Consider the following 27,282-nt stretch of genomic DNA (forward strand, 5'->3'; position numbering starts at 1 on the left):
GAGCACGCGCCCGCAGGAGAAACAGGAAGCGGTTCAGGGCACTGCCGTCAAAAGAACAGAAAGTTAAACAAACATAAGCGGGGCCGGGCCGCCTGCCCTCGCCTCAGTGCCGGTGACCGGGGCCGGTCCAAGGGCCAGGAGTGCAGAGCTGCTGGGTGTGAGGGGGACTCGTCCGGGCTCCGTGCGAACAGAGAGTCACTGAGGGAAGCAGGTGGGGAGAGGCGGGGGGGACAGGGAGGTCTGCGTGTGGCCCCGGGAGGGGAGGCTGCAGGGCGGGGGGGGGGGGGGGGGCGGCGTCCAGACAAGGCAGCAGGGATGGAACTGTCCTGGGGGTGAATGACGGAGAGGTGGCCACCCTCCATCCCATGCACTGTGGCGTAAGGATGGGGGCAAGGGGGCCACGGCCAGCGGTCACGAATGCAGGATGCCAGCTGGCAGGGGTGCGTCGGGACACAGAAGATCGTCGTCAATGAATGGACAAGCAGAACGGTCAGTGGAGCCAACCCCCCAAACCACCTTCAAGAAAGCGAGAGGAAACGTCATCGAAAAGCCAGCGGAAACCAGTGAGAAGGCCCGGCTGGAGTGCACTGTCCCGTCAGGGCACCCACGGTGGGCAGGGGCACGCTGTACGGCCGCCTTCCCCTCCGCATGGCAGAGGACACGCGGGGGCCACCACACAAACGTCTCGGCACCGAGCAGCTCCCGGGCCGGGGCGGGGTCCACACGGGCGAGTGCCGACTCGGGGGAGCGGGGTCAGACCCCCGGACAGGGACCTCCCTCCCGCGGCCCCCGGCACACACCAGGAGCTGCAGGGACTGTGCGGAGGGGCTTGTGCCCGGCACGTGGGCACGAGCAGGTGTGGGAAGGCCAAGGCGGTGGCCCCTTCTGATCCCGCCTGTGCCCCAGAAGCCCCTGGCAGTGGGAGCCACAGACACCCACGGCACCCCACCTCGGCCCTCCGCAGAGAGCACCGAGACCGCCCGCCCCGCCAAGCGGCCTCCACCGGCTCCGGGCCTCTCTGTGCTCAGTGTTCTCTCGGCTGCTTCTCCGGGCCCCGGAGCCTAGTGGTGCGGCACCAGGTACTCGTTACTATGAAGTCAGACCAGAAAGGGCCAGACAGCAAGGGCCAAGCAGAGACCTGGCCCGTCCCTGCAAGAAGGAGACCAGTCACACAGGAAGGGCCTGGTGGTCCCCTAGCGGTCACCTGGCAATGGCAGGCAGGGGCCCCCGTCCTGCACGCGCTCTGGTGCACAGATGCAGTGAGAGGGGAGAGCTCTATCTCTGCCCTTGGCAGACGCACGTGTTGTTAAGGATGGGGACGTCGGCAGATTGGTCACGCCGAGCTCTCAAAGCGCCATGGACACCCCCCCCCGCCCCCCAACAGCCGCTCACTACGGAGAATGTGGGCGTATCTACAGGCCGCCGCCCTCTGCAAGCAGCAGAACAAGATGGGGGCCCACCACCCTTCCAGAACCTACAATCTGACCTAAGAACCAAACCCAAAGGATGTGCGCTGGCTGCTACGTGGCCATCACCAAAAAGCCCAACCACGGGTTTATTTTTTAAAAAGCAAACTCACAGACAAAAAGGACAACCGGTAACTAGGTACGCGGTAAGAGAACGTAACTTCTGTCACCGATTATAATGGGGACATTAAACAGCAAGCGTGGAGCACGTTCTGGTGGGAAACCGAGCTGCCAAGAGAGACAGCAAGCGGGAAGTGACGATTTGGATCCCGCATGTGGTGTAAACACAGCAGCACGAGCAAATTTATCTGCCACGTTAGTTTACGATTGGCACAATACATGCCCAGCGGAGCTACGGGGGGGTGGGGGTGGGGGGCTGCTCCGCCAGCCCCCCACCCCCGCCCCCCCACCCGTGCACTGATGGTCTTTTCCCGTCCGTGCCGGATTTACGCCTCTCTTTTGAGCGGGTTACCGTTCCGACCGGGCATGAATCACTGGCTCTTGTCATCCGGGGAGGACGGTAATGCTGCTGGAATTCTGGAAATCGCCTGATCTGCATTCACAGAGCCCCGTGTGCCAGAGAGAAAGCACGCTCGCGCACGCGCACACCCCTCCGAAGGCGCCCCGGCGGCAGTCGGAAGTCAATGTTTGTGCAATTTCCTTTTAAATATTCTCACACGAACAGCTCAGTTTTGGCAAAATGCTTGGGACTGTGTGAATCAGATGGTTTTGGGCTGTTCTGTGTTGCCCACAGCCAACTCTTCGGGGAGGGGGGTGGCGAACTGGGCACTGTCCCCAGTACTGCCAGCAGCACGTCTCAGAAATGAAGTCGAGTTCCCTCTCGATAAAAATACACACAGCTCTCTCCCTCAACTTGGAGGGGGGACAAGTCACAGCGAAACGAGGCATCGCAAGCTGGTGGCCCGCGTCACCAATTACAGAGAGCAGACGACGCCCACTTCCTGCATCGGACCCCCGCCCCACGAAACACGCTGGCGCCTGGGGCCCCTTGGGAGCAGACGGCACTTACGACTGGCAGGCGAAGGACATGCCGAAGATGGGGATACAGCGGAAGACGCCCTCCCAGCGCACGTAGCTGACCCGCTGCAGCCACTGCCCACCGAACAGGCCGTGCTTGAGGGAGGACAGCACGATCTGCACGAGGACGAGAAGGGAGGGCTCAGAACACACGGACGACCGAGACGGGACCCGGGACCCCCGGGGCCTCGGCCACGTGCTCCCCTGCAGCAAGAGCTGGCGTTGCCGGCCGGGGCCCGGGGTCCCCAGTCCGCTGCCCTCCGCTGTGCCACGGGCTGGACGCACGCAGCCACCAGGAGCTCTTGCTGCAGGACCCTCCTGGGCCTCCGGGCGGCTGCCTGCACTGGGGACTCGGCACAGACGGGACACGGCGAGGCCCAGATGGTCCCCACAAACTGGGCGGGTCCCTCCTTTTTTTTTTTTTTAAAGTAAGTCCTACACCCAACACGGGGCTCGAACTCACAACCCGGAGATCAAGAGCCGCACGTTCCACCAACTGAGGCAGCTGAGTGCCACCCCCAACCCAGACAAACCTGGGGCTCCTGGGTGGCTCAGTCAGTCAAGTGTTTGACTCTTGATTTCGGCTCAGGTCATGGCCTCAGGGGTTCGTGAGTTTGAACCCCATATTGGGCTCTGTGCTGACAGCACGGAACCTGCTTGAGATTCTCTCTCTTTCCCTCTCTGTCCCTCCCCCGCTCGTTCTCTCTCTCTCTCAAATACACGAATTTTAAAAAAGAATAAAAAACAAACCCATAGAGGACAGGGCTGTCTGGAGAGCAGGGGCGACCATCACCACACTGGCCCTCACAACTGGGGGTGCTGGCCGCACCCCCCCCCCCCCAGCGCTCGGAGTCCCGAGGAAAACCCACTGTAGTATTTCCACCCCGTTCACTCAGGAGTGGGCGCTTCTGACCTTCGCCGTGAACGGGCAGGTCCGGGGCTCGGCTCCGAGGGGCCTCCGGGCACTCATAGGAAAGGAGCATTCTAGGCGTGAGCTCCACACCGGACCCCCCAGAGCTGGCTGGCTGTACACGGTCATCGAGAAAACAACTTGCCCCCTCGTGACTAAACACTGGCGCCAAGCCTCCCGATCCCAAGCTACACAGAAAATGTCTTTCCGTAAAACGAGGAGCATCCACACTTTGTCTCCTGGGGAGTCGGCCGCGCCCCCCGCCCTGGAAGACTCCCCTCCCCCGCCGTCGACGGCCCCCGAGGCCAGGCGGCCCGTGTGCCCCACCGGGGCTCACGAGGATAACTCTGGCTGCCAACCACGTTCCCGTCGTCCCCAGAAGGCAGCGGGGCGCCAGCCCGGAGCCTCGGGCGGCCTCCACTCACCACGAACATGAACACGGTGTAGAAGATGAGGGCCATCGCGCTGAAGGACTGGATGGAGGCCATCATGTTCCTCTGCAGGCTGAGTGGGAGCACGATGCACAGGGACACCGCAAAGAGCAGGAACACGCGGAAGGTGCCGGTCACCTAGGGGGGAGCCGAGCATGCCGGGAAGGCCTCGCCCTGGGGGACCCCCAGCGTTACGAACCTGCGCGCCTGGAACCAACCCTGGCCCATCCCGCCGGCCCTCCCGTCTGCACGGGGCTGAGCAGTGGCCCCACAGGGGCGCCACGCGGAACCGCCACAGGAGCGGCCACGGACCCTCCAGGGTACCGGGCCCGGGCGTGTCTTACCTGAAACCCGAACAGCCGAGCAAAGAAGTTGGACCCCAAGTCGCCAATCACAACGTAGAAGGCCATGCAGGTCCCCAGCATCAGCCCGATCATGCTGCGGAGAACGCGGGGGGGTTGAGAGGGCACCATCCTAGCAGGAGGCCAGGGGTCGAGCCCCGGGAGTCCCCGCCGATCACGGCTGGCCGGCGACCGCCCGGAGCCGGGCCCCATGGCAGACGCGGTGCCCAGCGTTCACCGGTCTGCGGGGCTGGGGGGCGCAGTGCGCCCTATCACACGCGACGCACACTGAGCAACTAGACTTCCCTCCCCACGGGGGGCTGCACACACCTTCCGGAGCTACCAAAGCGCCCCGCGATGCTGCTCAAGTTAAAAGAACAATCGACTGCTTCCAGAGAGACTTGTTCTTCTGCGTTCACGATTCCCTGGTTTAGAAGTCTACAAGGGCAATTTCCCGGCAATTTTTTCTTCTCGCAAAACTTCACTCCAAAGGGAGAAAGATAGGACACGTCCAATCTGATGCCGCCCTGAGGCGACAGCTTGCGGGGCTGGGGGCGCATGGGCTTCGGGAGGGGTGCCGAGGAAGGGGCCCCAGCCAAGCGAGCGCTGCTGCGCTCTGTGTTCCGAGCTGTCCGGTCCTGAGGCTTAAGTAAGACTTTCACCCTCGACTCTAATCATTTCAAGGGAACACCAACTTGAACTCTCAGCTCCTTAGTAGGCGACACCTCAGAACAGGGTAGCCTTCTAAACCAACGCACGTCTGAGGCACGTGGCTCACGCAGCAGCTGTCCCCCGGCTTCTCAGCACGGGCGACGAAGGGCAGCGGGCGTCAGGTCGGCGAGGCCGCTCCACCTACCTGGTCTCCACCAGCATCTTCCCCGCTTTCCCGTAGGCGTGCAGCGCTAGGGCGGAAACACAGAGTCAGCTCCTGGCCAAGAACACGGAAAGCGCGCCGCCAAAAACGCCTCTAAAACGAGGTGAGGACGGCCATGTGACAAGGACCCGCGGTCTGGAGTTTCACGGGCGTGAGGAGAGCGTGCTAGGATTTTGGTTCCGTGCTGCTTCCGGTCTATCATCAAGGAAAGCACAGGAAAAAGAACAAAGCAAAGGAAAGACACAGGCAGTCGGCTTTTCTCATTCAAAACAAAACAAAACAAAACAAAACAAAGGAAAGCTGTCCCTGCAAAGTGGCAGTCTCCCACACGCAGCCCTGAAGGAGGCCCGGACCCGAGGCTGCAGGTGCACACGGGCGGGGGAAGGGCGGGGACAGGGCGGACAGTGCCAGGAGACCTCGCTTCCCCGTCACCCCAGAGCGCCGGTTCTCCAGGCTCACGCCAAAGGGACCTGGTTCAGGGCTCTTATGTTCACTCTCTGTGATTTCAGAAGAAAACTCTGAGAATCCTTTCTGGTGGGGCACTTTGGGTGGGAGGGGACAAGAGGTCTCAGACCTGCCCCTTTTCAGGACGGTGAACAGCGTGTCCCACGGTGGAGGGGAGTTGCCTGTCCTTCCTTCTTGGCAACAGAATGGCTTTGAGCAGATGAGAGGTTAAGAGCTGGGCTCCACAAGGCCCTTCCCAGGACTGAACAGCGGTCCGGGAACCCTGCATCCCCCGCCGTCCAGGCAAGTCCCCATCCTCCAGGGGCAACCAGAGAGGGGGTGTGAGCGCACAGCCCAGCTTCCTGCTCCGAGGGACTCGGAGAGCAGGAAACATGCAGGCCAGTTGGTGTCGATGAGTCCAAACAACACTCGTCACTTTTAAATGACTTCGGAAGAGGCACAGGGCTGCCAACAGCAAGGGAGCTTGGCACAGGCGACACGGGCTACGAGCGGGCCTCCCTGGTTTGTCTGACTCCCCGCCGGAGACTCAAGGCCAAGTTGAGGCCTTCACGAACGAAGGACTCCAGATGGCAGCCAGTAGCTGAAGATCTGCTGTCACCAAAGGGAGGTGCTCCAAGGCCCCCAAGGACGGCCGGCAGGCAGCACAGCCCTGGACGTGACCCGGAACTCAGTGCCCCGCAGAGGTGGCCCCGTTCCTGGCCCTCCCAGTCCTTCTCCTTCTGCACAAGGAGACGGAATGTCTACAGCATACTCCAAATGCTCAGAGCAGCTGCCAGAAAAAATTCCAGAACGCGCCCGCATCCTGGACAGCAAGAAAATGGAAGGCACTCTAGGAAGCAGAGGAGCACGGTGGGAGGTGACCCTCTTCACCCAGACACTCAGAATGACATCCTGACCGGGCTGTCCCAGTTCCCGGCCTCCCCACTCACTCCTTTCTTTACCTACCCCGCCCCTGCTTCAAGTGCAGATCTCTCAGCAACCTCCAACCCAGAGTCTCAAACAGAAATGCCCAGCAGCCCCCAAGCCCCAGCCTCCCGCCTGGCACGGTGCTGGAAGGGCAGAGGGGGCCCGGGACTGCCCCTCAAGGGTGGAACCACAGTGCCAGACCGGCCCCATTGGCCTGGCAGGCGTCCGCAAGAGGGTTTCTGAGCAAGCCCCATCTGGTCTGGGTGTGGACCAGAGCTAAGCCAGGCCGTTCCCCCCCTCCCCCCGCCCCGCCCCACCCCCGCCGGTGATGGGCACTCTGCAGCTAACAGGCCGGGCCTCATGGGGACAAGCAGTAGGCGTGGCCCCGTACCAGCCTAAGCAGTGCACTCGTGCGGAGCTAGGACTGGTGCCAGGAGGCTCTCCCGGTCCTTCCCTGGGAGACAGGGTGGCGGCTCCTCCTGGGGGCCACTGCTCGGCCCAAGGCCCTGAGGCTGCCACGGACACAGAGCTCTCAGACCACCGGGCTCAGTGCGGGAGCCGGGCCGCGCTCCCGCTCTCTCCGCCAGCTGTCCAAAGCCTCCTCCGGACCACCGCCCAGCATCAGCAGGGCAGAGGAGGTGGTGTGCACACTAAACTGTGCCGTTCAAGACAGGACGGCGACCGCAACCCGGCCATCCCCGGAGCCGGGCCTCGGACTGCATTTGATTCCCCAGTGCCACCTGCACAGAGGACAATAAAACATTTGTTGCATAAATGAGGGTGTAGAGACCCCTGGGCATCAGGAGGCTTGGCTTTATAGCCCTCGTGCCCAAGCCGCGTACCCACACGTGTGGGTCACACATCTGAAGACAGGCAGGGAGAAAACTGGCCGGACAGGCCCCCTGCAGGCCCCACCCCGGGCCCCGGAGCGGGCAGCAGGCTGACCAGGCCCCCGGGAGGTCGGACGACGAGACCACGGACACAGCACCAAAGCATCTGGTGCTCGCAACTGAGAGCTCGGAAGCACCGGCCACACTCCACGGGTCGGGGTGCGGGCTCAGGGTGGCCTCACGGGGGCTGAGGCCACTGGAGGAGGTGGACTGGCCCGCAGGTCTGTCTTCTGAAGGCAAGGTTTAGAAAAGTCTACGTGAAGCAGGCTACACAGGGCGAGGAAGCAGGAGGTAAGAAGTGGATGAGATTCGCCAACACGGCCCGTGAGCAGCCAACGCCACAAACACACAGAAGTAACAACAGCAAAAACCGCCCGGCGCTCTATTTCCCGACCAGCCGAGCTCCCTGTCCAGCAGGGTGGCCCTTCACACGGGTGACCTTCACACGGGTCACAGGGAGGGGGCGGCACGTGACCACCGCGGGGGATCACCACACCGCAAAACCATCGTAGACTCACGTCTGGGCGAGGCAGACATACCCGTGAAAAAGGCCCGTTCGCGCCTCCCCCCCCCCCCCCCCACCGCCAACAGCCGTGGAGCGTTAGTGCCTCAAACGACCTATTTGTTTGAGCTTCGCCCCCGCCCCAGCCCTGCACGGTCTCCAGGTCTGGCCGAACGCCATCTGTCCACGTCCCTGTCCCCCACGGCTGCCCGACGCCCACGGACCCAGCGGACGATGCACGCCGGGGCCAGGAGGTCTGCTGACAGAGACGGTCTGTCCTGACCCCGTGGCACCGGGATGCGGGGCGCCTCCTCGAGGGCCACCCTCTCCAGCCGTGGCGCAAGCTCTCACGGTCTCTTCCCGGAGGCAGAGGATGGAGAGAAAGACCCTTCAGTAGGTCTCCGCCCAGGTGTGGGTCCGAGAGGCACTCTTCTCCTGTCGAGGACTCCTCTCTGAGTGGCGGGGTCTCTGTTTCTGGGAGACGGGGCCAGGCCCGAGGCTGGACACCAGGCGGCCGACACCGCAGGCGGGAGCTCACCCAACTGAGCCACTTTGCTGAACGAAAGACACCACCCACAACCGAAGACCGGTGGTGGTTTGGGGCCTCTTCTGCTTCTAGCAGCGGAGCTGCAGTCGCCCCAAGCGCGTAGAGGGGGGGCCCAGGCAGCCGCGTAGACGGGCGCCCACTGTCCGATTCCCTTTCGGCCTCTCATGTGCCACCACATCGGTCTGCCTTCTCGGGGACTTTCTAAGAATAATCAGACGGACCGCTGTCAAACCCGCGGCCTTCCCGGGCCTAGAGTCACACGTCCTCTTTCGGGGCACAGCCAAGCACCTCGTGGGCCGTCTTCTCGGGAAACCCCGCCGTATGCAGACCCTCAGAGAGGAGAGAGGGGACCCCGAGGCCAGGGCCCTACAGGCGGGGGAAGGGGTGCCCCGGAGCACGATTCATCCCGGCGCGGTCCGTTCACCTGTCACTATCCCTTCCTCAGGTGGCTCCGACGACGACGACGGCCTGAGAGCACGGCTCTCTTCGGGGAGGAGAGAAGGAGGCGCCCCTTCGGCTCGGAGGTCAGAGCGGATGCTGGCAGCTTGGCGCCGACGCAAAGCCGACGAACTGGAAGGAAACCCGAGGTGGAGCCGCCAAGGGCCCACGCGCGGACCCCGCAGATGCTTTTATTTCGTTTGGCCCCTGGAATCCGCACGCCGCTTCCTCTCGCCGCCCCCTCTCAGCCCCGGCGCCCCAGCCACACGCTGGCGGGAGGTGGGGGAGGCCGGGAAGGGGCTCTGGTCCGGAGCCCGGGGACTCTGCCCAGCTCTGAGATCCCCCACGCCAGACATCCGCGGTGCGGAATCCACACCAGCCCGAGGACGCTGGGAAAGTAAGGGGCCCGCCCGCGGAGCCAAGCGGCCTAGGAAACAGTCCAAACCAAAAGGAAGCAGAAAGCGCAGCCTCCTCGCCCTCGCCCTCGCCCGAAATCCAAGGAAGACAGAACTAAAGGACACAAACTTACAACCGTGAGCATCGGGGAAACAGCACCGCTAGGGAGGCAGGTGACGGGCCCGCCACCGGCCCAAGCCCATGACCGTCTCCCCCATGGCATCCACGGCGCGGAAGCACAGCAGACCCCGGGCCTGAGGACCACGGGTCCCGCCGGAGTTCGGAAGGGAGACTCCCCACGGGTATTTGCACAAGTCGGGGACGGCGGAACAAGGGTCCCCTCGATGGTAACGCACGTGTTTCCGTTAACGGTTTTTGAAAACCGAGTTACGCTTTACGATAAGGAAAAGAAATGCCGTTCAAGGAAGTCCGGAAGCATAAAGTGGACGAAAAGCAAACGAACGAGGGAGAAAGGGCCCGGCGCCAGAGCGCGTGCTGCCTGCCTAAGAAGGGGCTTCGGGCTGGGGCCACCGCGCCAGGGGCCAGCGCTCTCACCCAGGCCGGCGTATGTTCTCCTCTTGCTCAGGCTGGCGGACTTCACCAGGAACATGCAGGACTGATGTGTCATCCAAGAGCAGAAAACCAAGAGCAGGGCCCCCAGGACAATGCCACACTGGAGGGTTGGGAGAAAAAGAGACAAAATAAAACCAGCCGGTACGGTGGCCTCACGCGCGTGGCTCCCGAGAGCCCTCCCCGCCTCCCTCCGCTCTTGCTGATCCAAGACCCCGGCTCTGCCTCGCTTCTCTGCCCACGGGTGACAATCCCTAGCGCTGACAGGGACCGATTCCCCACGTGTGGCGGCCACACGCGTTGCGGCCCTGAAAGAGTGCCACGGACACCATTTCCTCGGTGGCCTCTCCGAGTCTTAATGAACAGCCAGGTGCCGCCAACGAGCGGCCCCCCCAGTTCTCCGCGTGCACCCCGCAGTTCGCCACCTTCTAGCCACTTACATCAGCAGCTATGAGTGGTGACCACATTCCGGAAGGAAGAGATTAAAAATGACATTGACACCTTTCTTACGAGTTCCAGAGTCACCATCTGACCCAGCGATCGCACCCCCCGCTATTTTCCCGGGAGAAATGCACACATACACGTTCACTCCAAAACCTGCATGTACGGAAGATTTATCCGTAATCGAAAGCTGAAGAAACAGCTTCAGGGCAGGGACTAGGAAGCCTTGGGGAGCGTCTAAAGGGCTAGAGCATTTTTAGAAATAAACACAAGGTCAAAACGCCTGGGTGGCTCAGTCAGTGGGCATCCAACTCTCGATTTTGGCTCAGGTCATGATCCCAGGGTCATGAGACTGAGCCTCAAGTCCGGTTCCACACTAGGTGTGGGGCTTGCTCAAGATTCTCTCTCTCTCTCTCCGCCCCCTCTCTGCCCCTCTCCCCCACTCGTGGTAATAAAAAAAAAAATTTAAGCAACTGAAATAAACACAGGGTCTTGGGACTGGGTTTTGAGGTTGAGTTGAGAGCAGGGGAAACAACCCGAAGGTTGGTGCCCCTACAGAGCAGACCAGTAGAGAACCTCCGTGACTGTATCTTTGTTTTATCCAGTCGTCTTTCCTCTCTGACTTCCGGGTCCCCCGTGTCAGGTGAGGTACCAGGGGTCCCTGTTACAAGTCAGGAGCCCTATAGAGAGAGCCCTCCTTTCTTTCGTACAAGTGCCTGAATGCTGCAACGAGCAGACTTTTGTAAAATTTTCTATCAGTTCCTAATGTCAACGGTGACTTGGTTCCTGGGGGCTACACCCAGCCTCGGACTTTTGTAAGAATTTCTGGGTGACTCACTTAGATGTCGTTTCCTTCTCACTCCCTTTGTTCCGCTGTGTAATCTAAGCGCATTACCCATATTTGCAGGAAAAAAAAAATAAAACAAAAAAATAAAAGCTGAAGAAACAAGTGTCCTACTGGTGTCGACCAGAGACGAACATACAACATACCCTACAATCCAGCGATTCTACTCGAAGATAAACACCCCAGAGAAATGCACACGTGCCGGCAAAGCCCGCGCACAGGTGCGCACAGAGCTCCAGATGCAGGGAAGGGAATGAATTGTAGCGTATCTGTATAACAGACATTAAAACGCACAGGTAGGTAGGTAGACATTAAAACGCGCATAGCAGGGGTGCCTGGGGGCTCAGCCAGTTGAGCGCCCGACTTCAGCTCAGGTCATGAGCTCACAGCTCGTGAGTTCGAGCCCCGCGTCGGGCTCTGTGCCGACAGCTCGGAGCCTGGAGCCTGCTCCGGATTCTGCGTCTCCCTCTCTCGGCCCCTGCCCTGCTCGTGCTCTGTCTCTCTCAAAAAATTTAATTTAGGGGCGCCTGGGTGGCTCGGTCGGTTAAGCATCCGACTTCGGCTCGGGTCATGATCTCGCGGTCCGTGAGTTCGAGCCCCGCGTCGGGCTCTGTGCTGACAGCTCAGAGCCTGGAGCCTGTTTCGGATTCTGTGTCTCCCTCTCTCTGACCCTCCCCCGTTCATGCTCTGTCTCTCTCTGTCTCAAAAATAAAATAAGAAAACGTTAAAAAAAAATTTTTTATAAAAAAAAAAAAAAATTTAATTAAAAAAAAATTTGTTTTTAATTTAAAATGCACATAGCAGGATGATTCTGTGTCCATAACGTCAACACAGAGGCACCACCCACGGACGGCCCTAGAGGTAAGAGGGTGGGCCGCCCGTGGAGGGGACAGTGCTGGCAAGGCTGTGTTCCTTGACACGGGAGCTAGTTACCCGTGTGTGCTCACTTTCTCACAACCCGGCACGAGGACACCTAAGAGGGTGTTTCTTTGTATGTATGTCTTGCTTCGGCAAAATGTCCATTTTTGCTTAAAGGACCCGACTTACTACAACCAGACCAACAAAAAAAGCCCCAGACCAACTTTTTTTAAATGGCATGGCTGTCGGACACTAAGCACACGCATCCCCAAAGTGCCCGCTGGCCTCCTGCTGCGCTCCAGCCGAGGGCCGCCCACGGAGGGGATGCCACGGCCCGACGAGAGTGGCTGTCCCAACCCCGCCAGGCCCTCAGGGTGGGGGAACCACTTGCGGTTCTGTGCGTGCACGTGGGCCTCCGCCACTCAGCTGTGAGCTCCCCCTGGGCCAGTGAGTCTGGGCCACGTTTAAATGCTCTGGCAGGGCCTCGTGCCCACCCCACAGCAGACTCGGGGACGGCTGAGTCACCCGGGTCCAAACGCGTGCCTCGCCAGAGCCCTGCCACGGTGGCACCTCACCGATCGATTTCAAGGATGGCAGCCGGCAGCCGGGACTTGCAGGCACGCAACCACACGTGTCCCGGGAGGCCGGGCCACGCCAGGCAAGTCACAGTGCACGCTGGGATCTGCAGCGCTTACACACAGATGGGCGCCGTGGGCTCTGCAGCAGCAGGTGCAACGTGGCCTGTCACCTCGGCAGGCAGGGCCCCTGTCCTCCCGCCCACGTGTCTGTCAACAGATCAGTAACCCACATGGGAGCTCTAAAGGAATGCAGGCTGGTAGGCCCTGGGCGGGGGACCAAGAATCTCCAGGGGCACCTGGCTGGCTGGCTCAGTCGGTAGAATGTGCACTCTTGATCTTGGAGTCGTGAGTACGAGCCCCGGGTTGGGGCTAGAGTTGACTTTAAAAATAAATAGATTGGGGTGCCTGGGTGGCTCAGTCGGTTAAGCATCCGACTTCAGCTCAGGTCGTGATCTCGCGGTCCGTGAGTTCGAGCACCGCGTCGGGCTCTGTGCCGACAGCTTGGAGCTTGGAGCCTGGAGCCTGTTTCAGATTCTGTGTCTCCCTCTCTCTCTGCCCCTCCCCCGCTCACGCTCTGTCTCTCTCTGTCTCAAAAATATAAATAAAGGTTAAAAAAAAATTTTTTTAGGGGTGCCTGGGTGGCTCAGGCGGTTAAGCGGCCAACTTCGGCTCAGGTCACGATCTCGCGGTCCGTGAGTTCGAGCCCCGCGTCGGGCTCTGTGCTGACCGCTCAGAGCCTGGAGCCTGTTTCAGATTCTGTGTCTCCCTCTCTCTCTGTCCCTCCCCTGTTCATCCTCTGTCTCTCTCTGTCTCAAAAATAAATAAACGTTAAAAAAAAAAAAAATTTTTTTTTTAATTTTTTTTAAATAAAAATAAAAATAAATAGATAAAGGGACACCTGGGTGGCTCAGGTCATGATCTCGCGGTCCGTGGGTTCAAGCCCCGCATCAGGCTCCACAGGGACAGTGCAAAGCCTGCTTGGGATCCTCTCCCTCCCTCTCCCTCTGCCCCTCCCTCACTCGTTCTCTCTCTCTCTCTCTCTCTCTCTCTCTCTCAAGATAAATAAACATTAAAAAAAAAATAAATGCAGATTCAGGGGTGCCTGGCTGGCTCCAGTCAGTAGAGCATGTGACTCTTAATCTCAAGGTCGTGAGTTCAAGCCCCATGTTGGGGGTGGAGCCTACTTAAGAAATTTTTAGGGGCACCTGGAGGGCTCAGTCGGTTAAGCATCTGACTTCGGCTCAGGTCGTGATCTCACGGTTCGTGGGTTCGAGCCCCACGTCGGGCTCTGTGCTGACGGCTGGGAGCCTGGAGCCTGCTTCCGATTCTGTGTCTCCCTCTCTCTCTCTGCCCCTCCCCTGCTTCGTTGTGTCTCTGTCTCTCAAAAATAAATAAACACTCTTTTATAATTAAAAAAAAAAAAAAAGAATCTCCAGATTAAAAACATAAATGTGCTATTTTTATCCAAAAGATGCTCAATATGAAAAATGCAAAGTGTCTGTTACTCCAAAATCAAACTACTGATGCCCACTTTCAGTTCCAGAACGTCATTTTATTTTCATTTTTCTACCTATTTGGTTTCATCACGCAAGACTGGTATGTGTGGCCTTGCGGGCCACCTGCCCTCCCCCTGCCCTCCCCACCCCCCCCCCCCCCCAAGGAAGCAGCTCTCTCCAGTGGGCAGGGAGAGCCGCAACTCCATCCACCCATCCACCGGGCACTGAAGCTAAGAAGTTCATTTTTAGGGAAGAAGTTGCCCAATTGACAATTTCACCAACGTTCCTCTTCTAAAGTACCAAACACCTATTTTTTGTGCGCTATTTATACAGAAGCCAAATGAATCCACATCTCAAAAAAGGTGACTTTTTTCCATCCGGTCGTTAATGCCCGACACCTATTTTTAAATAGATTGCCGATTTTTTCAACCGAGGTAAGATTTACATATGGTGACACCCACAATCTAGCAAATTCTGTAACGACCTTGGAACCAACACCCCAATCTAGTTCCAGGACCGAAAGACTTGACTTGTGCCCCGCCCCCCCCAACACACACACGCCCCCATTACAAATGCAGTCGGGTCAGAGTTTTTAAAAATAATAATAAAGAGGGGGCGCCTGCCTGGCTCAGTTGATCTCAGGGTCCTGAGTTCGAGCCCCAGCACCCAATCTCTTGGGTGCAGAGATTACAAATAAAATCCGCAAAAAAAAAAGTTATAATCCTAAAGCGGGATAACACCGAATCCTGTGGCCACTCCCCACCCGGGAAACATCAGTCCGCTTTGCCACGCTCTGCACTGGGGTCTCAAGTTGTTAACCGGGAACTCTCCGGCCAAGGCCGAAGCTCCGCCACCGCGCGCCTTTTACGGAGGGAATCCTCTGGGGCTTCTCCCGCACATCCACCCGGCCCTGGCTCCCCGCGCCCCGCCAACAGCGGACCCTGGGCCGGGTGAGCCCGCGGCGGCGAAGGGGCGACCCCTGTCCCGCTGGACTCACCTGTTTGAAGCAGAAAGGCATGGTGAGCACACTGACCCCTACTATGCTGTTCACTATGTTGGTGATCAGCCCCCAGTTGGAGGCGGCGGCCGCCGTCATAGCGCGGTGTCTAGGGCCCGGGAGCTCCGGTCCCAGGCGCTGGACGACCGCAGGATGAGAGACCCCGAGGGGAACGGGCGGCTGCCTGGAGGCGGCGGCCTCACGGGAAGGCGGCAGGGACAGTCAACCTCCAGACCTCGCCAGGCTTTCCGGCTGCCTCATGGCATCGCCCCCCTCCCCCACTAGCTCTCGGGGCCGCCTCCGGGTCCCCGCTCCCACACGCGGAAGAGTAGCCAGGCACCAGCCAGGGACACCTCAGCCCGACTTCACGGCCGCCTCTGCGAGAACACTTCCGCCTTCCGCAGCCTCCCCTGCCCGGAAGTGACGGCAGGAGGCGGGCTCTGAGGGGCGAGCACCAATGAAAGGCGGGCCTGGAAGGGCCGGCGGTGTCTTGCGGGGCTGGCGTGGAGGAAGAATCGACGTGGCCTGGTGGGGCGGGCCTCGTCGGATCGTGAGCCAATGAGAAGCGGGTGCGGGCTTCCGGGGCGGGGCCTGGGGCCTGCGGTCGGCGGGTCGCAGGCGGGGCCTGCCGTGTTCGGGGTGAGGGTCCGCATCCGTCCGGAGCTTCAGACCGCTTTTCCCGCGGATCCGGTTTCTTGAGCCTCGCCTTGCAGGGGCTGGAGGACAAGGTCAGTGGCGGTCAAGAGAGAAAGGGCAGCGCGGCGCCTTTCGGGGAAGAGCGGGGCTTGGGGGGTTCAGTTTCAGCGATTACACTTTGGGACCGATTTCGGGGCGTGTGCTGGGTACCCCGGCCGCGGGGACCGGGGCTTAAGTGTTGGAGCCGAACACCGAACCAGTGTGGAGGAGCTAGCACCTCCGTTTTACGAGTGACACGCGGAGGCACAGAGAGGTTTGGTGGGCGCACAGCTGGTAGGAGAGGGCGTGGGGATCTGCTTCCTGGGCCGGCGCCCTTTAGCACTACACGCGGATCAGTGCAAAGAGAGAAGCTAACATTGTAAAAGGAGCAGAGAAAATACTGTGAGAGGACAAGAGAGGTAGAGACCAATAGGAGTCCTGAAATCTAGGCGGGCTTCAAGAAGGAGGTAGCTTCTAGGCCTGGCCTTGAGGGAGAAACAGGAATGGAAGACTAAGGGAGAGAATGGAGAGAGGACATCTGTGAATTCCTGGCACCTGGCGATGCTCGCTATGTGTCTGCTGACTGGATGCATAGAGACAGGAGGGCTGGGAAGGACCTTCTCAGGAGGAAGCAAGTAAATCCAAGCAAGGTGGAGCTGTGCACAGGAGGAGTTACCAGCTGCTGGGAGAGGATATAAGGCGACCGCGTTTGTGGACACACCAAGGACCTTCTGTCCTGGAGCAGAAGCTGATTCTTCAGCTGCACGCAGGGCAGCCACTAGATAAGGCTCTCCCCCCGCCCCACCCCACCCCAGACACGAGAGGAAGAAGAGGGAATACCGGGTAAAGAGTACTTAAATTCAAAGTCAAAACAGGAAATGCCATTTATTTTCCTTTATAGAAATCATACATACATTCTATAACCTTTTTATTACTTACGTAATTTTTGTGAGATGTTAGCATGCAAGATAGGTTATGAAACTCAAATGTGTGTTTCCACAGAGAGTGATAAATACTCATGACCCCACCGTTCGGCTTTAAGACAGAATACTAACTTAGAGACTCCCTTTGGCCCCTCCACATGTCTACCTTCCTGTCCACTTCCCAGATGTGGACACAGCTTTTCGGGATCATCACTATCCAGATTTTATCATTTCATTACTTTTCCTTTTTTTCAATAGGCTTCATGCCAGGCACGGAGCCCGACACAGGACTTGAACTCACCACCTTGAGATCAAGATCTGAGCTGAGGGGCGCCTGGGTGGCTCAGTTGGTTAAGCGTCCGACTTTGGCTCAGGTCATGATCTCACGGTTCCTGGGTTCGAGCCCCACATCGGGCTCTGTGCTGACAGCTCAGAGCCTGCAGCCTGCTTCAGATTTTGTGTGTGTGTGTCTCTCTCTCTCTCTCTCTCTCTCTCTCTCTGCCCCTCCCCTGCTTGTGCTCTGTCTCTCTCTCTGTCAAAAATAAACATTAAAAAAAAAAAAAAGATCTGGGCTGAGATCAAGAGTTAGGTGCTTACCCTACTGAGCCACCCAGGCACCCCCTCATTACTTTCCTTAAAGGTTTACCACATATGGATACATCCCTAAACAATTACTGGGAAGTTTACTATTTGTCTCTTAATATTCATTTTTTCTGTCTCCCAAATTTCTCCAGTACATACGGCTGCCTAGGATAAAGAACGCACTTCCCAGCCTCCCTCGTGTCTGGTGACGCCTCATCCTACTGCTTGTAACATAGAGGTCACGGGCGGAAGCCGGCTCGGGCCATGCGGACCGTGGCAGGAGTGGAACAGCCAGCTGCAAGGAGCCTGGATCCCTGGACAACATGAGATGGCAGAGCCATCATCCCAGCCCCTGACTGCCTCCTCCACACTGCTCCACGGAGTGGAGACAAACCTCCCGTTTAAGCCATTGCTACTTTGGACTCCGTTGCATGAAGCCCAAGTTGTAGCCTAATTAATTCAGCAGCGTACGGGGTAGAGCATTTGGGCCTTTTTGATGTTTCTACTCGTGGACTCACATGTGTGTATTCTTCTGTAACTTCTCTTTTGACTCAACCGTTGGCAAGATTCACCATCATACTGCTGCTCTGAATCATTCCTTCTTGCTGCTCTATGGAAGTCTACTGTTCTGATAGCCCAGAATACATGTGTTTATGCTCCTGCTGAGGGCACCTCACTTGTTTCCAGTTATTTGCCATTATAAACAGTGATACAGTGACGGTATTGTCTCTTTCCTCTGTTAGAGTTTCTCTAGAGCAGGTACCTACGAGGGGAATTGTAGATTGGAGAGTATGCGAGCCTTCGATGTTCCTAGATATGGCCGAACTGCTTATACTGTACTTCAAAGTACTTACAAGAGTTCTTGCGAGTTTACATCGGAGGCTGGAAAACTTTCCTGCAAAGAGTCAGGTAGCAGATGATGTGTTCTGCTTTGCAAGCCATGTGGACTCTATCCCAACCATTCAGTTCTGCTGTCGTAGCTCAAAAGCAGCGCTAGCCAATACGTAAACAGAGGAGTGTGTCTGTGTTCCAATAAAACTTTATTTACAAAAATATTGGCCGGCCCCATTTGGCCTGAGGGCCGTGCATTGCGCTCCCCTGCCCTGAATTGTCACCATCACTTGGTATCCTCAATGTGGTCAGTCTGGTGACTAAAATGAAATCTTCCTGTGGTTTTAATTTGTTCTCCTTACTTGTAGGTCAACCACCTACTCGTATTTTTTATCGTCCATTCGTATTTCTTCTGTGGAATGCCTGGTCCTTTTGACCCATTCTTCTAATTGGCTTATGAATTTTGAGAAGTTCTTTCTATGTGCTTGATAACTAACCCTATGTCCCTCATACTGGGCCTGTCTGATGTCTTCTCATTGTATTAGTTCTCCATTGCTTTTGTAGCAAATCACTGTAAACCTATCAGTTTACCCAACACGAATCCCTTACCTTACGGTTCGGTAGGTCAGAAGTCCAGTATGGGTCTCAGCAACCGAAGTCAGGGCCTGGGCAGGCCACCCCCTTTCCGGAAGCCCTAGGGGAAAATCAGTTTCCTGCTCCTGAATGCCCACAGAATTCACTTCCTTAGAGTGGTAGGCCCAATAGCCCTGTTTTCTTGCCAGCTGTAAACGGAGGGCCGTCCCCAGGTTCTGGAGGCCACCTCATGGTCCCCTTCCTCCACTCTCAGAGCTTCAACGGAGGGAGGGGTCAACTCCCCCTCAATGTGCATTTCTCTGACCCAGCCAGGAAAAGTTTTCCAGTTGTAAGGAGTCACATGATTAGATTGAGCTCATCAGATAACCCCGGATAATTTTCCCATCTCAAGGCCTATTACCCTAGTCCCTTTCTACCAAGTCCCCTGGGCCAGATGAGCCCATTCACAGGTTCCAGGGGTTAAGGGGTGCACATCTTTGGGGAGGCCTTTGTGCCTACTACACTCATTCTGAGATTTAAGTTACGTTTCTTTGTCAGGAATATCTTAGAAGTGATGACCTGTTTTCACTGAATCCTAGCGGGTGCTGCAAGACTTTGCTTTGTCCAATCACGGACGATGTTCTCTTTGATGGCCTGATTAGGTAGGCTTCTCCACCGTAAAGTTACCTCTCTCTCGTTTGTAATTAATGAGTGCTTTGGGGCAGGTAATTCGAAACTAAATATCCTGGTCCCTATCAAACTTCCAATTTATCAACTGATCGATATCCGTGCAGACTCGTGGTTTCCTATTTTATTCAGTGGGTCGTAATCCGTGACTATCACTGGTTTTCTTCCCCGTGTTCTAGTTTATCCCAGATCTGCACTGTCCCTCGGTGTGTCCTCGTCATGATCTGAGGACTTTTGCTTTCTTGCTCAGTAAGATGTCCCCGGCTCATCTCGTACTTCTCCTGCAATTAGTCATTTCTCCAAGGATCCCCGATTCTTTCCGATGGAGAATGGTAATAGAAGCAAAGATCTGGGCCCCGGGTGTGCGCTCAGCCGTGGGATGTCCCTGCTCCCGGGCCACTCAGTGACAGAGCTAGGAGGTCGGGGGGCATACACCACACGCTCACGGCCGGACTTCCGCGTAAGCCCATCTGTGCGTGTTAAAAGCCACGAGTTCGTGGCAGGACCTCCAAACGCCCGTGGAGGTCCAGGGCCATGGTGTTCATTCTAGAAGTCCCCCTTCGGCATTAGCAACTCCCTGGCTTACGCCCACCCACGTCCTTCGGGCTCCAATCCCCTGCCCCCCCCCCCGGATCCCCTCCCCATCCACGTCAGTGCTGGGTGGCCTCCCCACCATCCAATCCCTGCTGGCACAGACACCCAGCTCATCCTGCCCCACCTGAAGTTTTCAGGACGGAAGTGAAAGCCAGTGGCCATTTTTGACCCTGTGCCCCCTCCACACTCACCTCCCACACGTGAGATCAATCACCAGAACAGACAGGGTGCCGATGTCCCGTGGGAGACCTCTGTGGCTTCTCCAACACAAAGGCTGTGTGACCTCAGGCACATTCGTGAACCTCTCTGAGCCTGCTCTGGGGCACCCACCGCTGAAGTGGCAGCTCTAAGGGCAGCAAGTTTCCATAAGTTTGCTAGAGATGACAGCTGTGGGCGCCATCTAGGGAAGGAAGAGACCGCACATGGGTGGGCAGAGGGGGTGCTGACCCTGTCCGTGGTGAGGTGAGGATCCTTCTTCTCCCCTGCTAGGCAGGGGCTGCTGCTTTGCCAGGGGTGAGTCTGTGTCACCCCATTCCCCTCCAGATCCCCCCGCCTCAACCATCACCGAAGAAATGCGGGGGCCCAGCCTGGGCTCAGTCCACATGGGAACCGCAGCCACTTCTGAGAAGGGCTCTAGGGGAGCCGGTGGCAGGCAGAGCCCGGGCCAGGGAGCAGGATCTGTCCTGTGTGTGAGTGGAAAATGAAGCCGATGACCCCACCTGTACACGTCCAGGGAGGGCTGGCCCCTTCTCTCCCAGAGAGCATCTTTATCAGGCAATTCTCTGCTTTTTCATCTGGGTCTCCAGCTTCCAAACTGGAGGCATGATGGGAGGCCAAGATAGCCCCTCGGAAATGAGTGTCAAGGACCCCGGTGGGGCTGGGGGGGGGGGCGGGGGAGGAGCCTGGGCTATGTGGGCGTCAGGGAAGCTTGCATGGGGCCTGGCAGGCAGGGGTTACATGCTCACTCCAGCCCAGTGACCGCACTGTCCAGAAACGAGTTTCCATCCCCCTTTCTGGTTGGTGCTCCCCCGGTCAGACCGCCTGCATCAGAGCAGGGCCTCGAGGCTACCCCAAGTCCAGGGACGTGTCTGGGGGAGAAGCCCAGGGCCTGGTGGCTCCGTCCCTGCCTCCCGCTGTTTATACAACCCCACAGCCGTAAACCTGACAACAGGTCCGGAACACAGGAATAGATCTCATTTAGCATCCCCTAGATGGGTCGCCACTGGAACCCACCAACCCCCTACCACAGCCAGACACGCGAGGGCCACGTCACAGGGGTAGCGACCACATGAGATGCCAGCTGCGCAGGGAGTCTCAGGATGCTACCCCCCAACACACGCACTTGGCCTTGGCTTCTTGGGTGGGGGCAGGGCTGGGGGCAGTCAGGCCTCGATGAGGTTGGAGAAGCCAATCGAATCTGGTCCCTTCCGCCAGCCCTGAGTGTTTGTCCACATACTCTCCTCTGACTGTTTCACTGGCCCCCTTGGGAGGGGAGGGGAGACCCAGGCTGGCCCTAGCGTGGACACATGCCCTCCTCCTCTGTCAGGATCCCCAGCTTGGAGCTACCTGGGGCCAAGATGGGGTTGGGTGCAGGGGGCTGGGTGGGCTAGGCGGGCCCAGCTTTGGGGGCCCGTCCTTGGGCCCAGATCCAGAAGCCACTACCCAAGGGTTTTTTCCCAGGCCTTAGACTGTGGTCACCCCCTGGTGGCTCAGATACAGGGAGGGGGGCTACGGGCCGAGGCTCAGGCTGTGCTGAGCAGGCTGGGCTCCCGGGGGCTGCTCTGGACCCCTGTGCTTGGCAGGCCTGGGAGAGCCGGGAGTGGGGGCACAGCAGCAAGGTCTGTCCTGGGTCTGGACGCTGATCACTCTGCCTCCAGAGACCTCTCGCTGGCGAGGGGCTGGGGAGGGACACCCCATCTCCTCGGAGCCTGGCCCCTGCCGCGCCTCCCCGGCTCTGCCGTCCCCACCCCTGGCCGCCTTAGCTGCCCAAGCCAGCTGCAACTCATGCTGGGCTGGGTTCACACACCACCTGATTGGCCACACTCGCCCTGGAGAACCCCGGGGATTTGCCTGATGGAAGCGTGTGCAGAGGAGAAACCTGCCTAATTCCAGCAGATGCCTGCAGGTGAAGAGGGTGGGGAGCCCACCACGGACCCCGGACCCCTCGCCTTCTCCCCCTCAGCTCTGACCTCTGCTGCTTCCCGCCGCCCCGCAGGTGGCCACTCTGATCCTGGAGCCCCAGACTCTGTCCTGCCCTTGGGGAGACCCTTGGCAGGAGCCTAGCCTTCTCCAGCCTCTCCTCCTTCCCTCTGCCCTTCTCTGCAGCATCCGCCGGCCCCAGCGCGCATGGGTCCCGTGGATGGATGGGGTCCCTGCCTGGGCTCCCCTCATGCAAAAGCACCCTGGCGATCAGAGGCCCCAGAGCCCTTTTGCCCAGGGAGAGGAGCTCACAGGGCTCTCTTCTCCGGGAGCAAATTCTAGAACTAGAGTGCTCACGCCAGGGGCGTCCACAATGGCAGCCTCCCGTGTTCTCAGAGCTTTCTCGCCCGCGCTGCTCATTTCCAGGTGCACGGCGTCTGCTCCAGTGGGTGGTCTGGGCAGGCGGCAGGGGCTGCGGTGACGGGAGCTCAGCCCTGGGACTGATGTATGGAGGCAGCCCCTCTAGACTGCTTGGGGGTCCGAGGCCATCACTGCATGGTGGCCCACAGTCTTCGCGGGGGGAGAGGTGGGGACAGGCCTGGTCAGGACAGCACAGGGGCCGGGGACCCACCTGCCTCGCTATCCCCCCCCCCCCCAGCGCAGGTGCACCGGGCAAACAGGACCCTTCCCTCTCAGCTGCTGGACGGCAGAAATGAAAGTCCCCTCAAAACGTCTCACTCCTTCCTGTGCCCCAAGAGTGGAAATGATGCTGCTCCTGGAGTCGGGACTTCTGTCTGGCTCTGGGTTCAGCGGTGGCAGGACCCTGGGTAAGTCACGCCCTCTCTGGCGGCCTCAGCTTCCTCACCGCTAGAAAGGCCATCGGATTAGAAGGTCCGTGCGCTGGGAGCCACCCGGCAGCTCACGCTCAGTGTCCCATCCCGGTTCGCCCAGGCGCCTGGGTGGCTTTGCAGACAAGCCCACAGCCCTGCCATCAGACTCCCTCCCTCCCCTCTGAGTGACGCACGGTGCTGGCCCTTCCCAGAGGCCCCGTCCACGGGGCCTGCCGCCCGGCCCGCGGTCGTCAGTACCCACTGGCAGCTGACTCTGGGCTAAGTGTGCCTCGAAGTGGCCCTCTGACCTGCATCCACGCCCCCCTTTCCTTACTAGCAGCGTTCCTGTCATTGCCCACAGAGGGCAACCAGCTACAAGATTACTCTTCCCTTTTTCCCTTTGCGGCCAGACGTGCTCATGCGACTAAGATCTCACCCACGTTAGCTGAAGGGTTGAGCAGATTTCAGGAAAGGCTTCTCAATAGTCCTTTTTACCTCCCCCCTCCTCCCTCATCCTGCTGCCTGGAATGCAGACGTGACGGCTGGAACTCCCGCAGCTACAATGGGGCCATCCTTGGCTTCTCCCTTTCAACACATCTCTCCCATCCAGTCTGTCGGGAAACCTTGCTGAATCCATGTTCAGACAGTCTCGCTTTGGAACACCTCTCACCACTGTCTCTGTTTCCACCACGATCCCGGCTACCATCATCCGTCTCTCTCCTGGGTCCCTACAAGGTTCCCCTCGCTAAGGAGCTGCTACCCTGGCCTCCCCACAGTCTGCTCTCCGCACGGCGGCCAGAAGGTCTGACCTTACCTGCTTCTGTTCAACCCCTTCGCACTCAGAGAAAAGCCTAGGCTCTCACTGAGCCCACACGGTCAGCGCCCCACCATCCCCTTTCCTCACTGTTCCCTTGCAGCCACACTTCTCCTGCCGGGGACGCCACCCCCCCCTGCCGCCCAGGCCTTCGCCCTGGCTGTCGCCTCCGCCTGGAGCATGTCCTCAGATACCCCTAGGCTCTCTTCTCTACCCCCACGCTTCTGTCCATTCCTTGCCTCCCTGGAGGCCATTCTGCTCATCCTACTTAAAATGGCAGCGGCCACTTAAGGGCCCTCTGCCGAGCCCTGGGTCTTCCCACGGAACCTCCCGCCTTCTGACACACCCTTTAATTTACTACTATTTATCGTCATAGTAGGGGTATCGTAGAAGTATCGTAGAAGTCTGCCAGCTTCCAGACCATCTCGCCTACTAAAGGGCAAACTCTATAGCCATTTGCTGAAAAACGTATGATGCTCGGACCCCGAGGAGGGAGGCTGCGGGAGGCGGGCACTGCCCAGCTCGGGGCCACCCACCACCGGCAGAGCCTCTGGTGTTGAAGCCACTTGTTTTGGGTCTCCGGATAGAGGCAGCCAACGGCAACCCGTTAGCCGCTCCACTTTACAGATGGGGAAATTGAGGCTCAGAGAGGCAGAGTAGTTTGTCCGAGGCCACATCACTCCTGAGTGTGGGGCTGAGATGTCGGACGCATTGTTGTGGCTCCGGGGTCCCCTGCACCCCAGGGCTGTTCGCCTCTGCCCCCTGCTGAGCTGAGGGCAGTTTCTTCCTGCTGATGCTGGAGTCCAGCACAGCGCCTGTGGGACTAACCCGTGGGGACACTTCAGGACACGTTAGGAGAAAGAGGGTACAATGAACACTATGACGCACGCTAGACCTGACCCCTGGCCGCAAGCTTTAGGAGCCTCGTGTGGCCCTCACGGGGCCCCCCTTTCCCTGGTGTGACCGGGTCCGGTCCAGCGGCTAGTAGAGGTGCGTCCCCAGTCCCATCAGGTGTGGCCAGGCTGAGGAGGAGGGACAGCGTGAGCCCTGTGAAGTTCCCCAAAGCTGCAGATTGTAGTCCTGGTCTGTAGGAGGAGATGCCCCCAAACCTCATTATCATCTTGTAATTAGAGGGGTTGTTGAGATTCAGCGAGATGAAAAACCTGCCTCTGTCCGTCCACATGCTTTTCCCTTTCCCGAAAATTCCAGGCCCGAGGGTGGCGCTGCCTGGATGCACAGGTGCACAACGCCCGCCCCGGAGGAGGGAGCCGCGTGCACGAGCCGCGGTCGCGCTCTCCGCTCTGCGAGTGTGGGCCGGGTCCTCCCTGCAGGTCCCGGGGGAAGTCACAGGTCGTGCCCCTTCCTGTCAGGGCAGGAGGCAGGCCTGGGGGCACAGGAAAGGCGGGGGTGACTTCCGAGCACGTTCTCCACCTGATTTCATTCTCCCGAAACACCAAACGGGTCAAGAGCTGGCGCTTGACCCCAGTCACCTGACCCGTAACCACCAGGCCACACAGCTGCCCCCGTCTGCTCTGGGCCTCAGTCCTCCCTAAGCCGGGACGGCCAGGATGTCCCGTGGCCGCATTCTGCCCAGCCTCAGCCCCGTAGTTTGGGACAAAGCCGGGGCTGAGACCCCCGCACTGCTTTCTACCCCAGGGACCCTCTGCCAGGCAGGCCGGCGAGGGGGCACAAAGCCTCACGCCTGCTCCCCAGGCTGTGTCTAGGGAGGGGTGTTCTGGCAGCAGATGGGTGGTCCCCAGGCTAGCCAGGGTGAGATCCCCCAAGGCTCTGAGAGAGAGGAGGGAGAGGTGTGGCCTGCAAGGGCCCTAGTCTGGCACCCCCTGGTCCTGGGGGCCCCCTGCCTGCCTTCCTCTCCAGCCCCGTAGGTGGGAGCTGCCCTGTCCACACTGGCCCACCTGGGCCGGCCTCCGAAGTGGGGAGACCTCCCCAGAACTGACCCTCCCCCAGGGCAGCCACCCAGGGATCAAAGAGGTGTCACTGTCCCCCCTGAAAGGTGTGCCCCAAGTAGGGTTTGTCCAAATACCACAAAGCCTGTGCACCCTGCCCAAGGTGACTCACAGTGGAGGAGGGGCGACCCTGGAAAGTCACATGGTCCTGCCTCTCGAGGGACATCCCCCTCCTGGGAAAGGTTTCCCTTGCCCTCAGGATACCCGAGCTCCTCCAGGTGGCCCCAGTGGACTGACTTCTCTCTGCAGGTTGGAGGATGAGGCTGGGGGGGGGGGGGGGGAGGGGGGGGGGGGGAGGGAGACACAGCTGGGAGCCCTGGGGCACAGTTGGGCTGTATTCAGGCTCCCCATCCAGCAGCTGCAGCCCCCCAGGCTCCCCATACCCGTGGCTGCCCCACAGTTGAGCAGGACAGTGGCCACGGGGAGGTATGCAGGAATGCGACATGCCCAGACGAGGGAGGGACAGAGCTTCTGAGAGCGTCCCCAGCTGTGCAGAGGCCAGGGCAGATGGAGCCCAGGTAATTAGAGCCTGTGACAGCCTAGGGGAGAGGGAGACAGGGAGCACGGGTGGGGGGTGTAGGACAGGCTGTCCCTGGGGGCCTAGGGGACCTGGGGGGGTGGAGGAGGGATGGGGCCCGGTTCGGGGGGGGGGCACTTCAGGGGCATGGGAGGGCGGGGCCTGGACAGGCCCTCTGTGTGAATCCTCAGGTCCCTCCCGTGGCAGGCTGTGGTCTGTGCCTCTGACCTGCCGCAGGACCCCCGCCCGCGTGGGGGGAGGTGGCTCAGTCCTCCTCTCCGACACAAACAGCTCAGAAGGACGGCACATTGCAAACAAGGTTCAAATCCTCTCCCCCAACATCCAGCCAGCAGTCTGGACCAGGGACTTCACTGAAATGCAGTGCTAACCGCACCCCCTCCCGAGACTGAGGCAGGAAGTTGAGTGTCACAAAGGGCCTGGTACACAGCAGGTGCTTAATCGACAAGGACCCCCGCTCGCTCCCTGCACTGCCCACCCCTTCCTCTGCAAGTGGCCACAGCGGGCCCCGCTTCTAACTCTGCCAGGGAAAGACCATCCTCCACTTGCTGGAGCGTTGGTGGCTCACGGGCGCCCTGGGGATGCAGAGGGCGGTCACAGCACCTGCCATGTCGTGTGTCCAAGGTCGAGCAGCAGGAGTGTTCCGGACGCGGGCACCATCACTGCCACCTGGTGTCACTGTCGTTGTTGGGTGCCCAGATGAACACAGAAGAAGTTTTCATATAACACGGGTGGGTTCGTGAAATCCCAGGCCGGGGGGTGGTGGTGCTGAGGCCAAGTTCAGGCACCCATGGCACAGCCAGGGCCCTGCCAAGGTCAGGACTAGTAACAAAGGTCCCCCAGACTCGGACTCCCGGCCCAAGCCCCTCCAGCTGTCCTCACCCTCCTGGTGCAGAAGGCGGGTGGTCCCACCCACCTGGGGGTGTGTCTGGGAAAAAGAGGACCCCTCCTCTTCCCCCCATGCTGTGCAGGCCTAGGTGTGGTCACCAGCCTGGTTCAGCGGGCAGGGGGGTCAGGGTGCCCACCCTTTTATAGGGCGCGGTCCAGCCCTGTGCCTGTCCACTCCACGCCGATGGCTAGTTACCCTGGGCTGGGCATTCTGGGGGCCTGGCGGTGAGGCCCAAGCGGGCGAGTAGCCCCCGGC

General features: G+C 59.3%; 1 protein-coding gene and 1 long non-coding RNA gene across 2 annotated transcripts in view; one reads left to right on the forward strand and one right to left on the reverse strand.

The window, feature by feature from the left end:
• The window catches only part of SLC38A10 (solute carrier family 38 member 10), a 46,590-nt gene extending 31,197 nt beyond the window's left edge, over positions 1-15,393 (reverse strand). Inside the window, 6 exon segments of the mRNA XM_042965767.1 lie at positions 2,497-2,621; positions 3,840-3,983; positions 4,190-4,283; positions 5,043-5,088; positions 9,760-9,877; positions 14,989-15,393. Coding sequence (XP_042821701.1) covers positions 2,497-2,621; positions 3,840-3,983; positions 4,190-4,283; positions 5,043-5,088; positions 9,760-9,877; positions 14,989-15,087 — 626 coding nt within the window. The 5' untranslated portion in view covers positions 15,088-15,393.
• A 191-nt stretch (positions 15,394-15,584) lies between these two features.
• On the forward strand, positions 15,585-17,886 carry LOC122233581. Its single transcript, XR_006211210.1, has 2 exons — positions 15,585-15,716; positions 17,321-17,886. It is a non-coding gene; the product is annotated as an uncharacterized LOC122233581 (long non-coding RNA).
• The last annotated feature ends 9,396 nt before the right edge of the window (positions 17,887-27,282 follow it).

The sequence above is a fragment of the Panthera tigris genome, chromosome E1, assembly GCF_018350195.1.
Source record: "Panthera tigris isolate Pti1 chromosome E1, P.tigris_Pti1_mat1.1, whole genome shotgun sequence".
NCBI classification, from domain to species: Eukaryota; Metazoa; Chordata; class Mammalia; order Carnivora; family Felidae; genus Panthera; species Panthera tigris.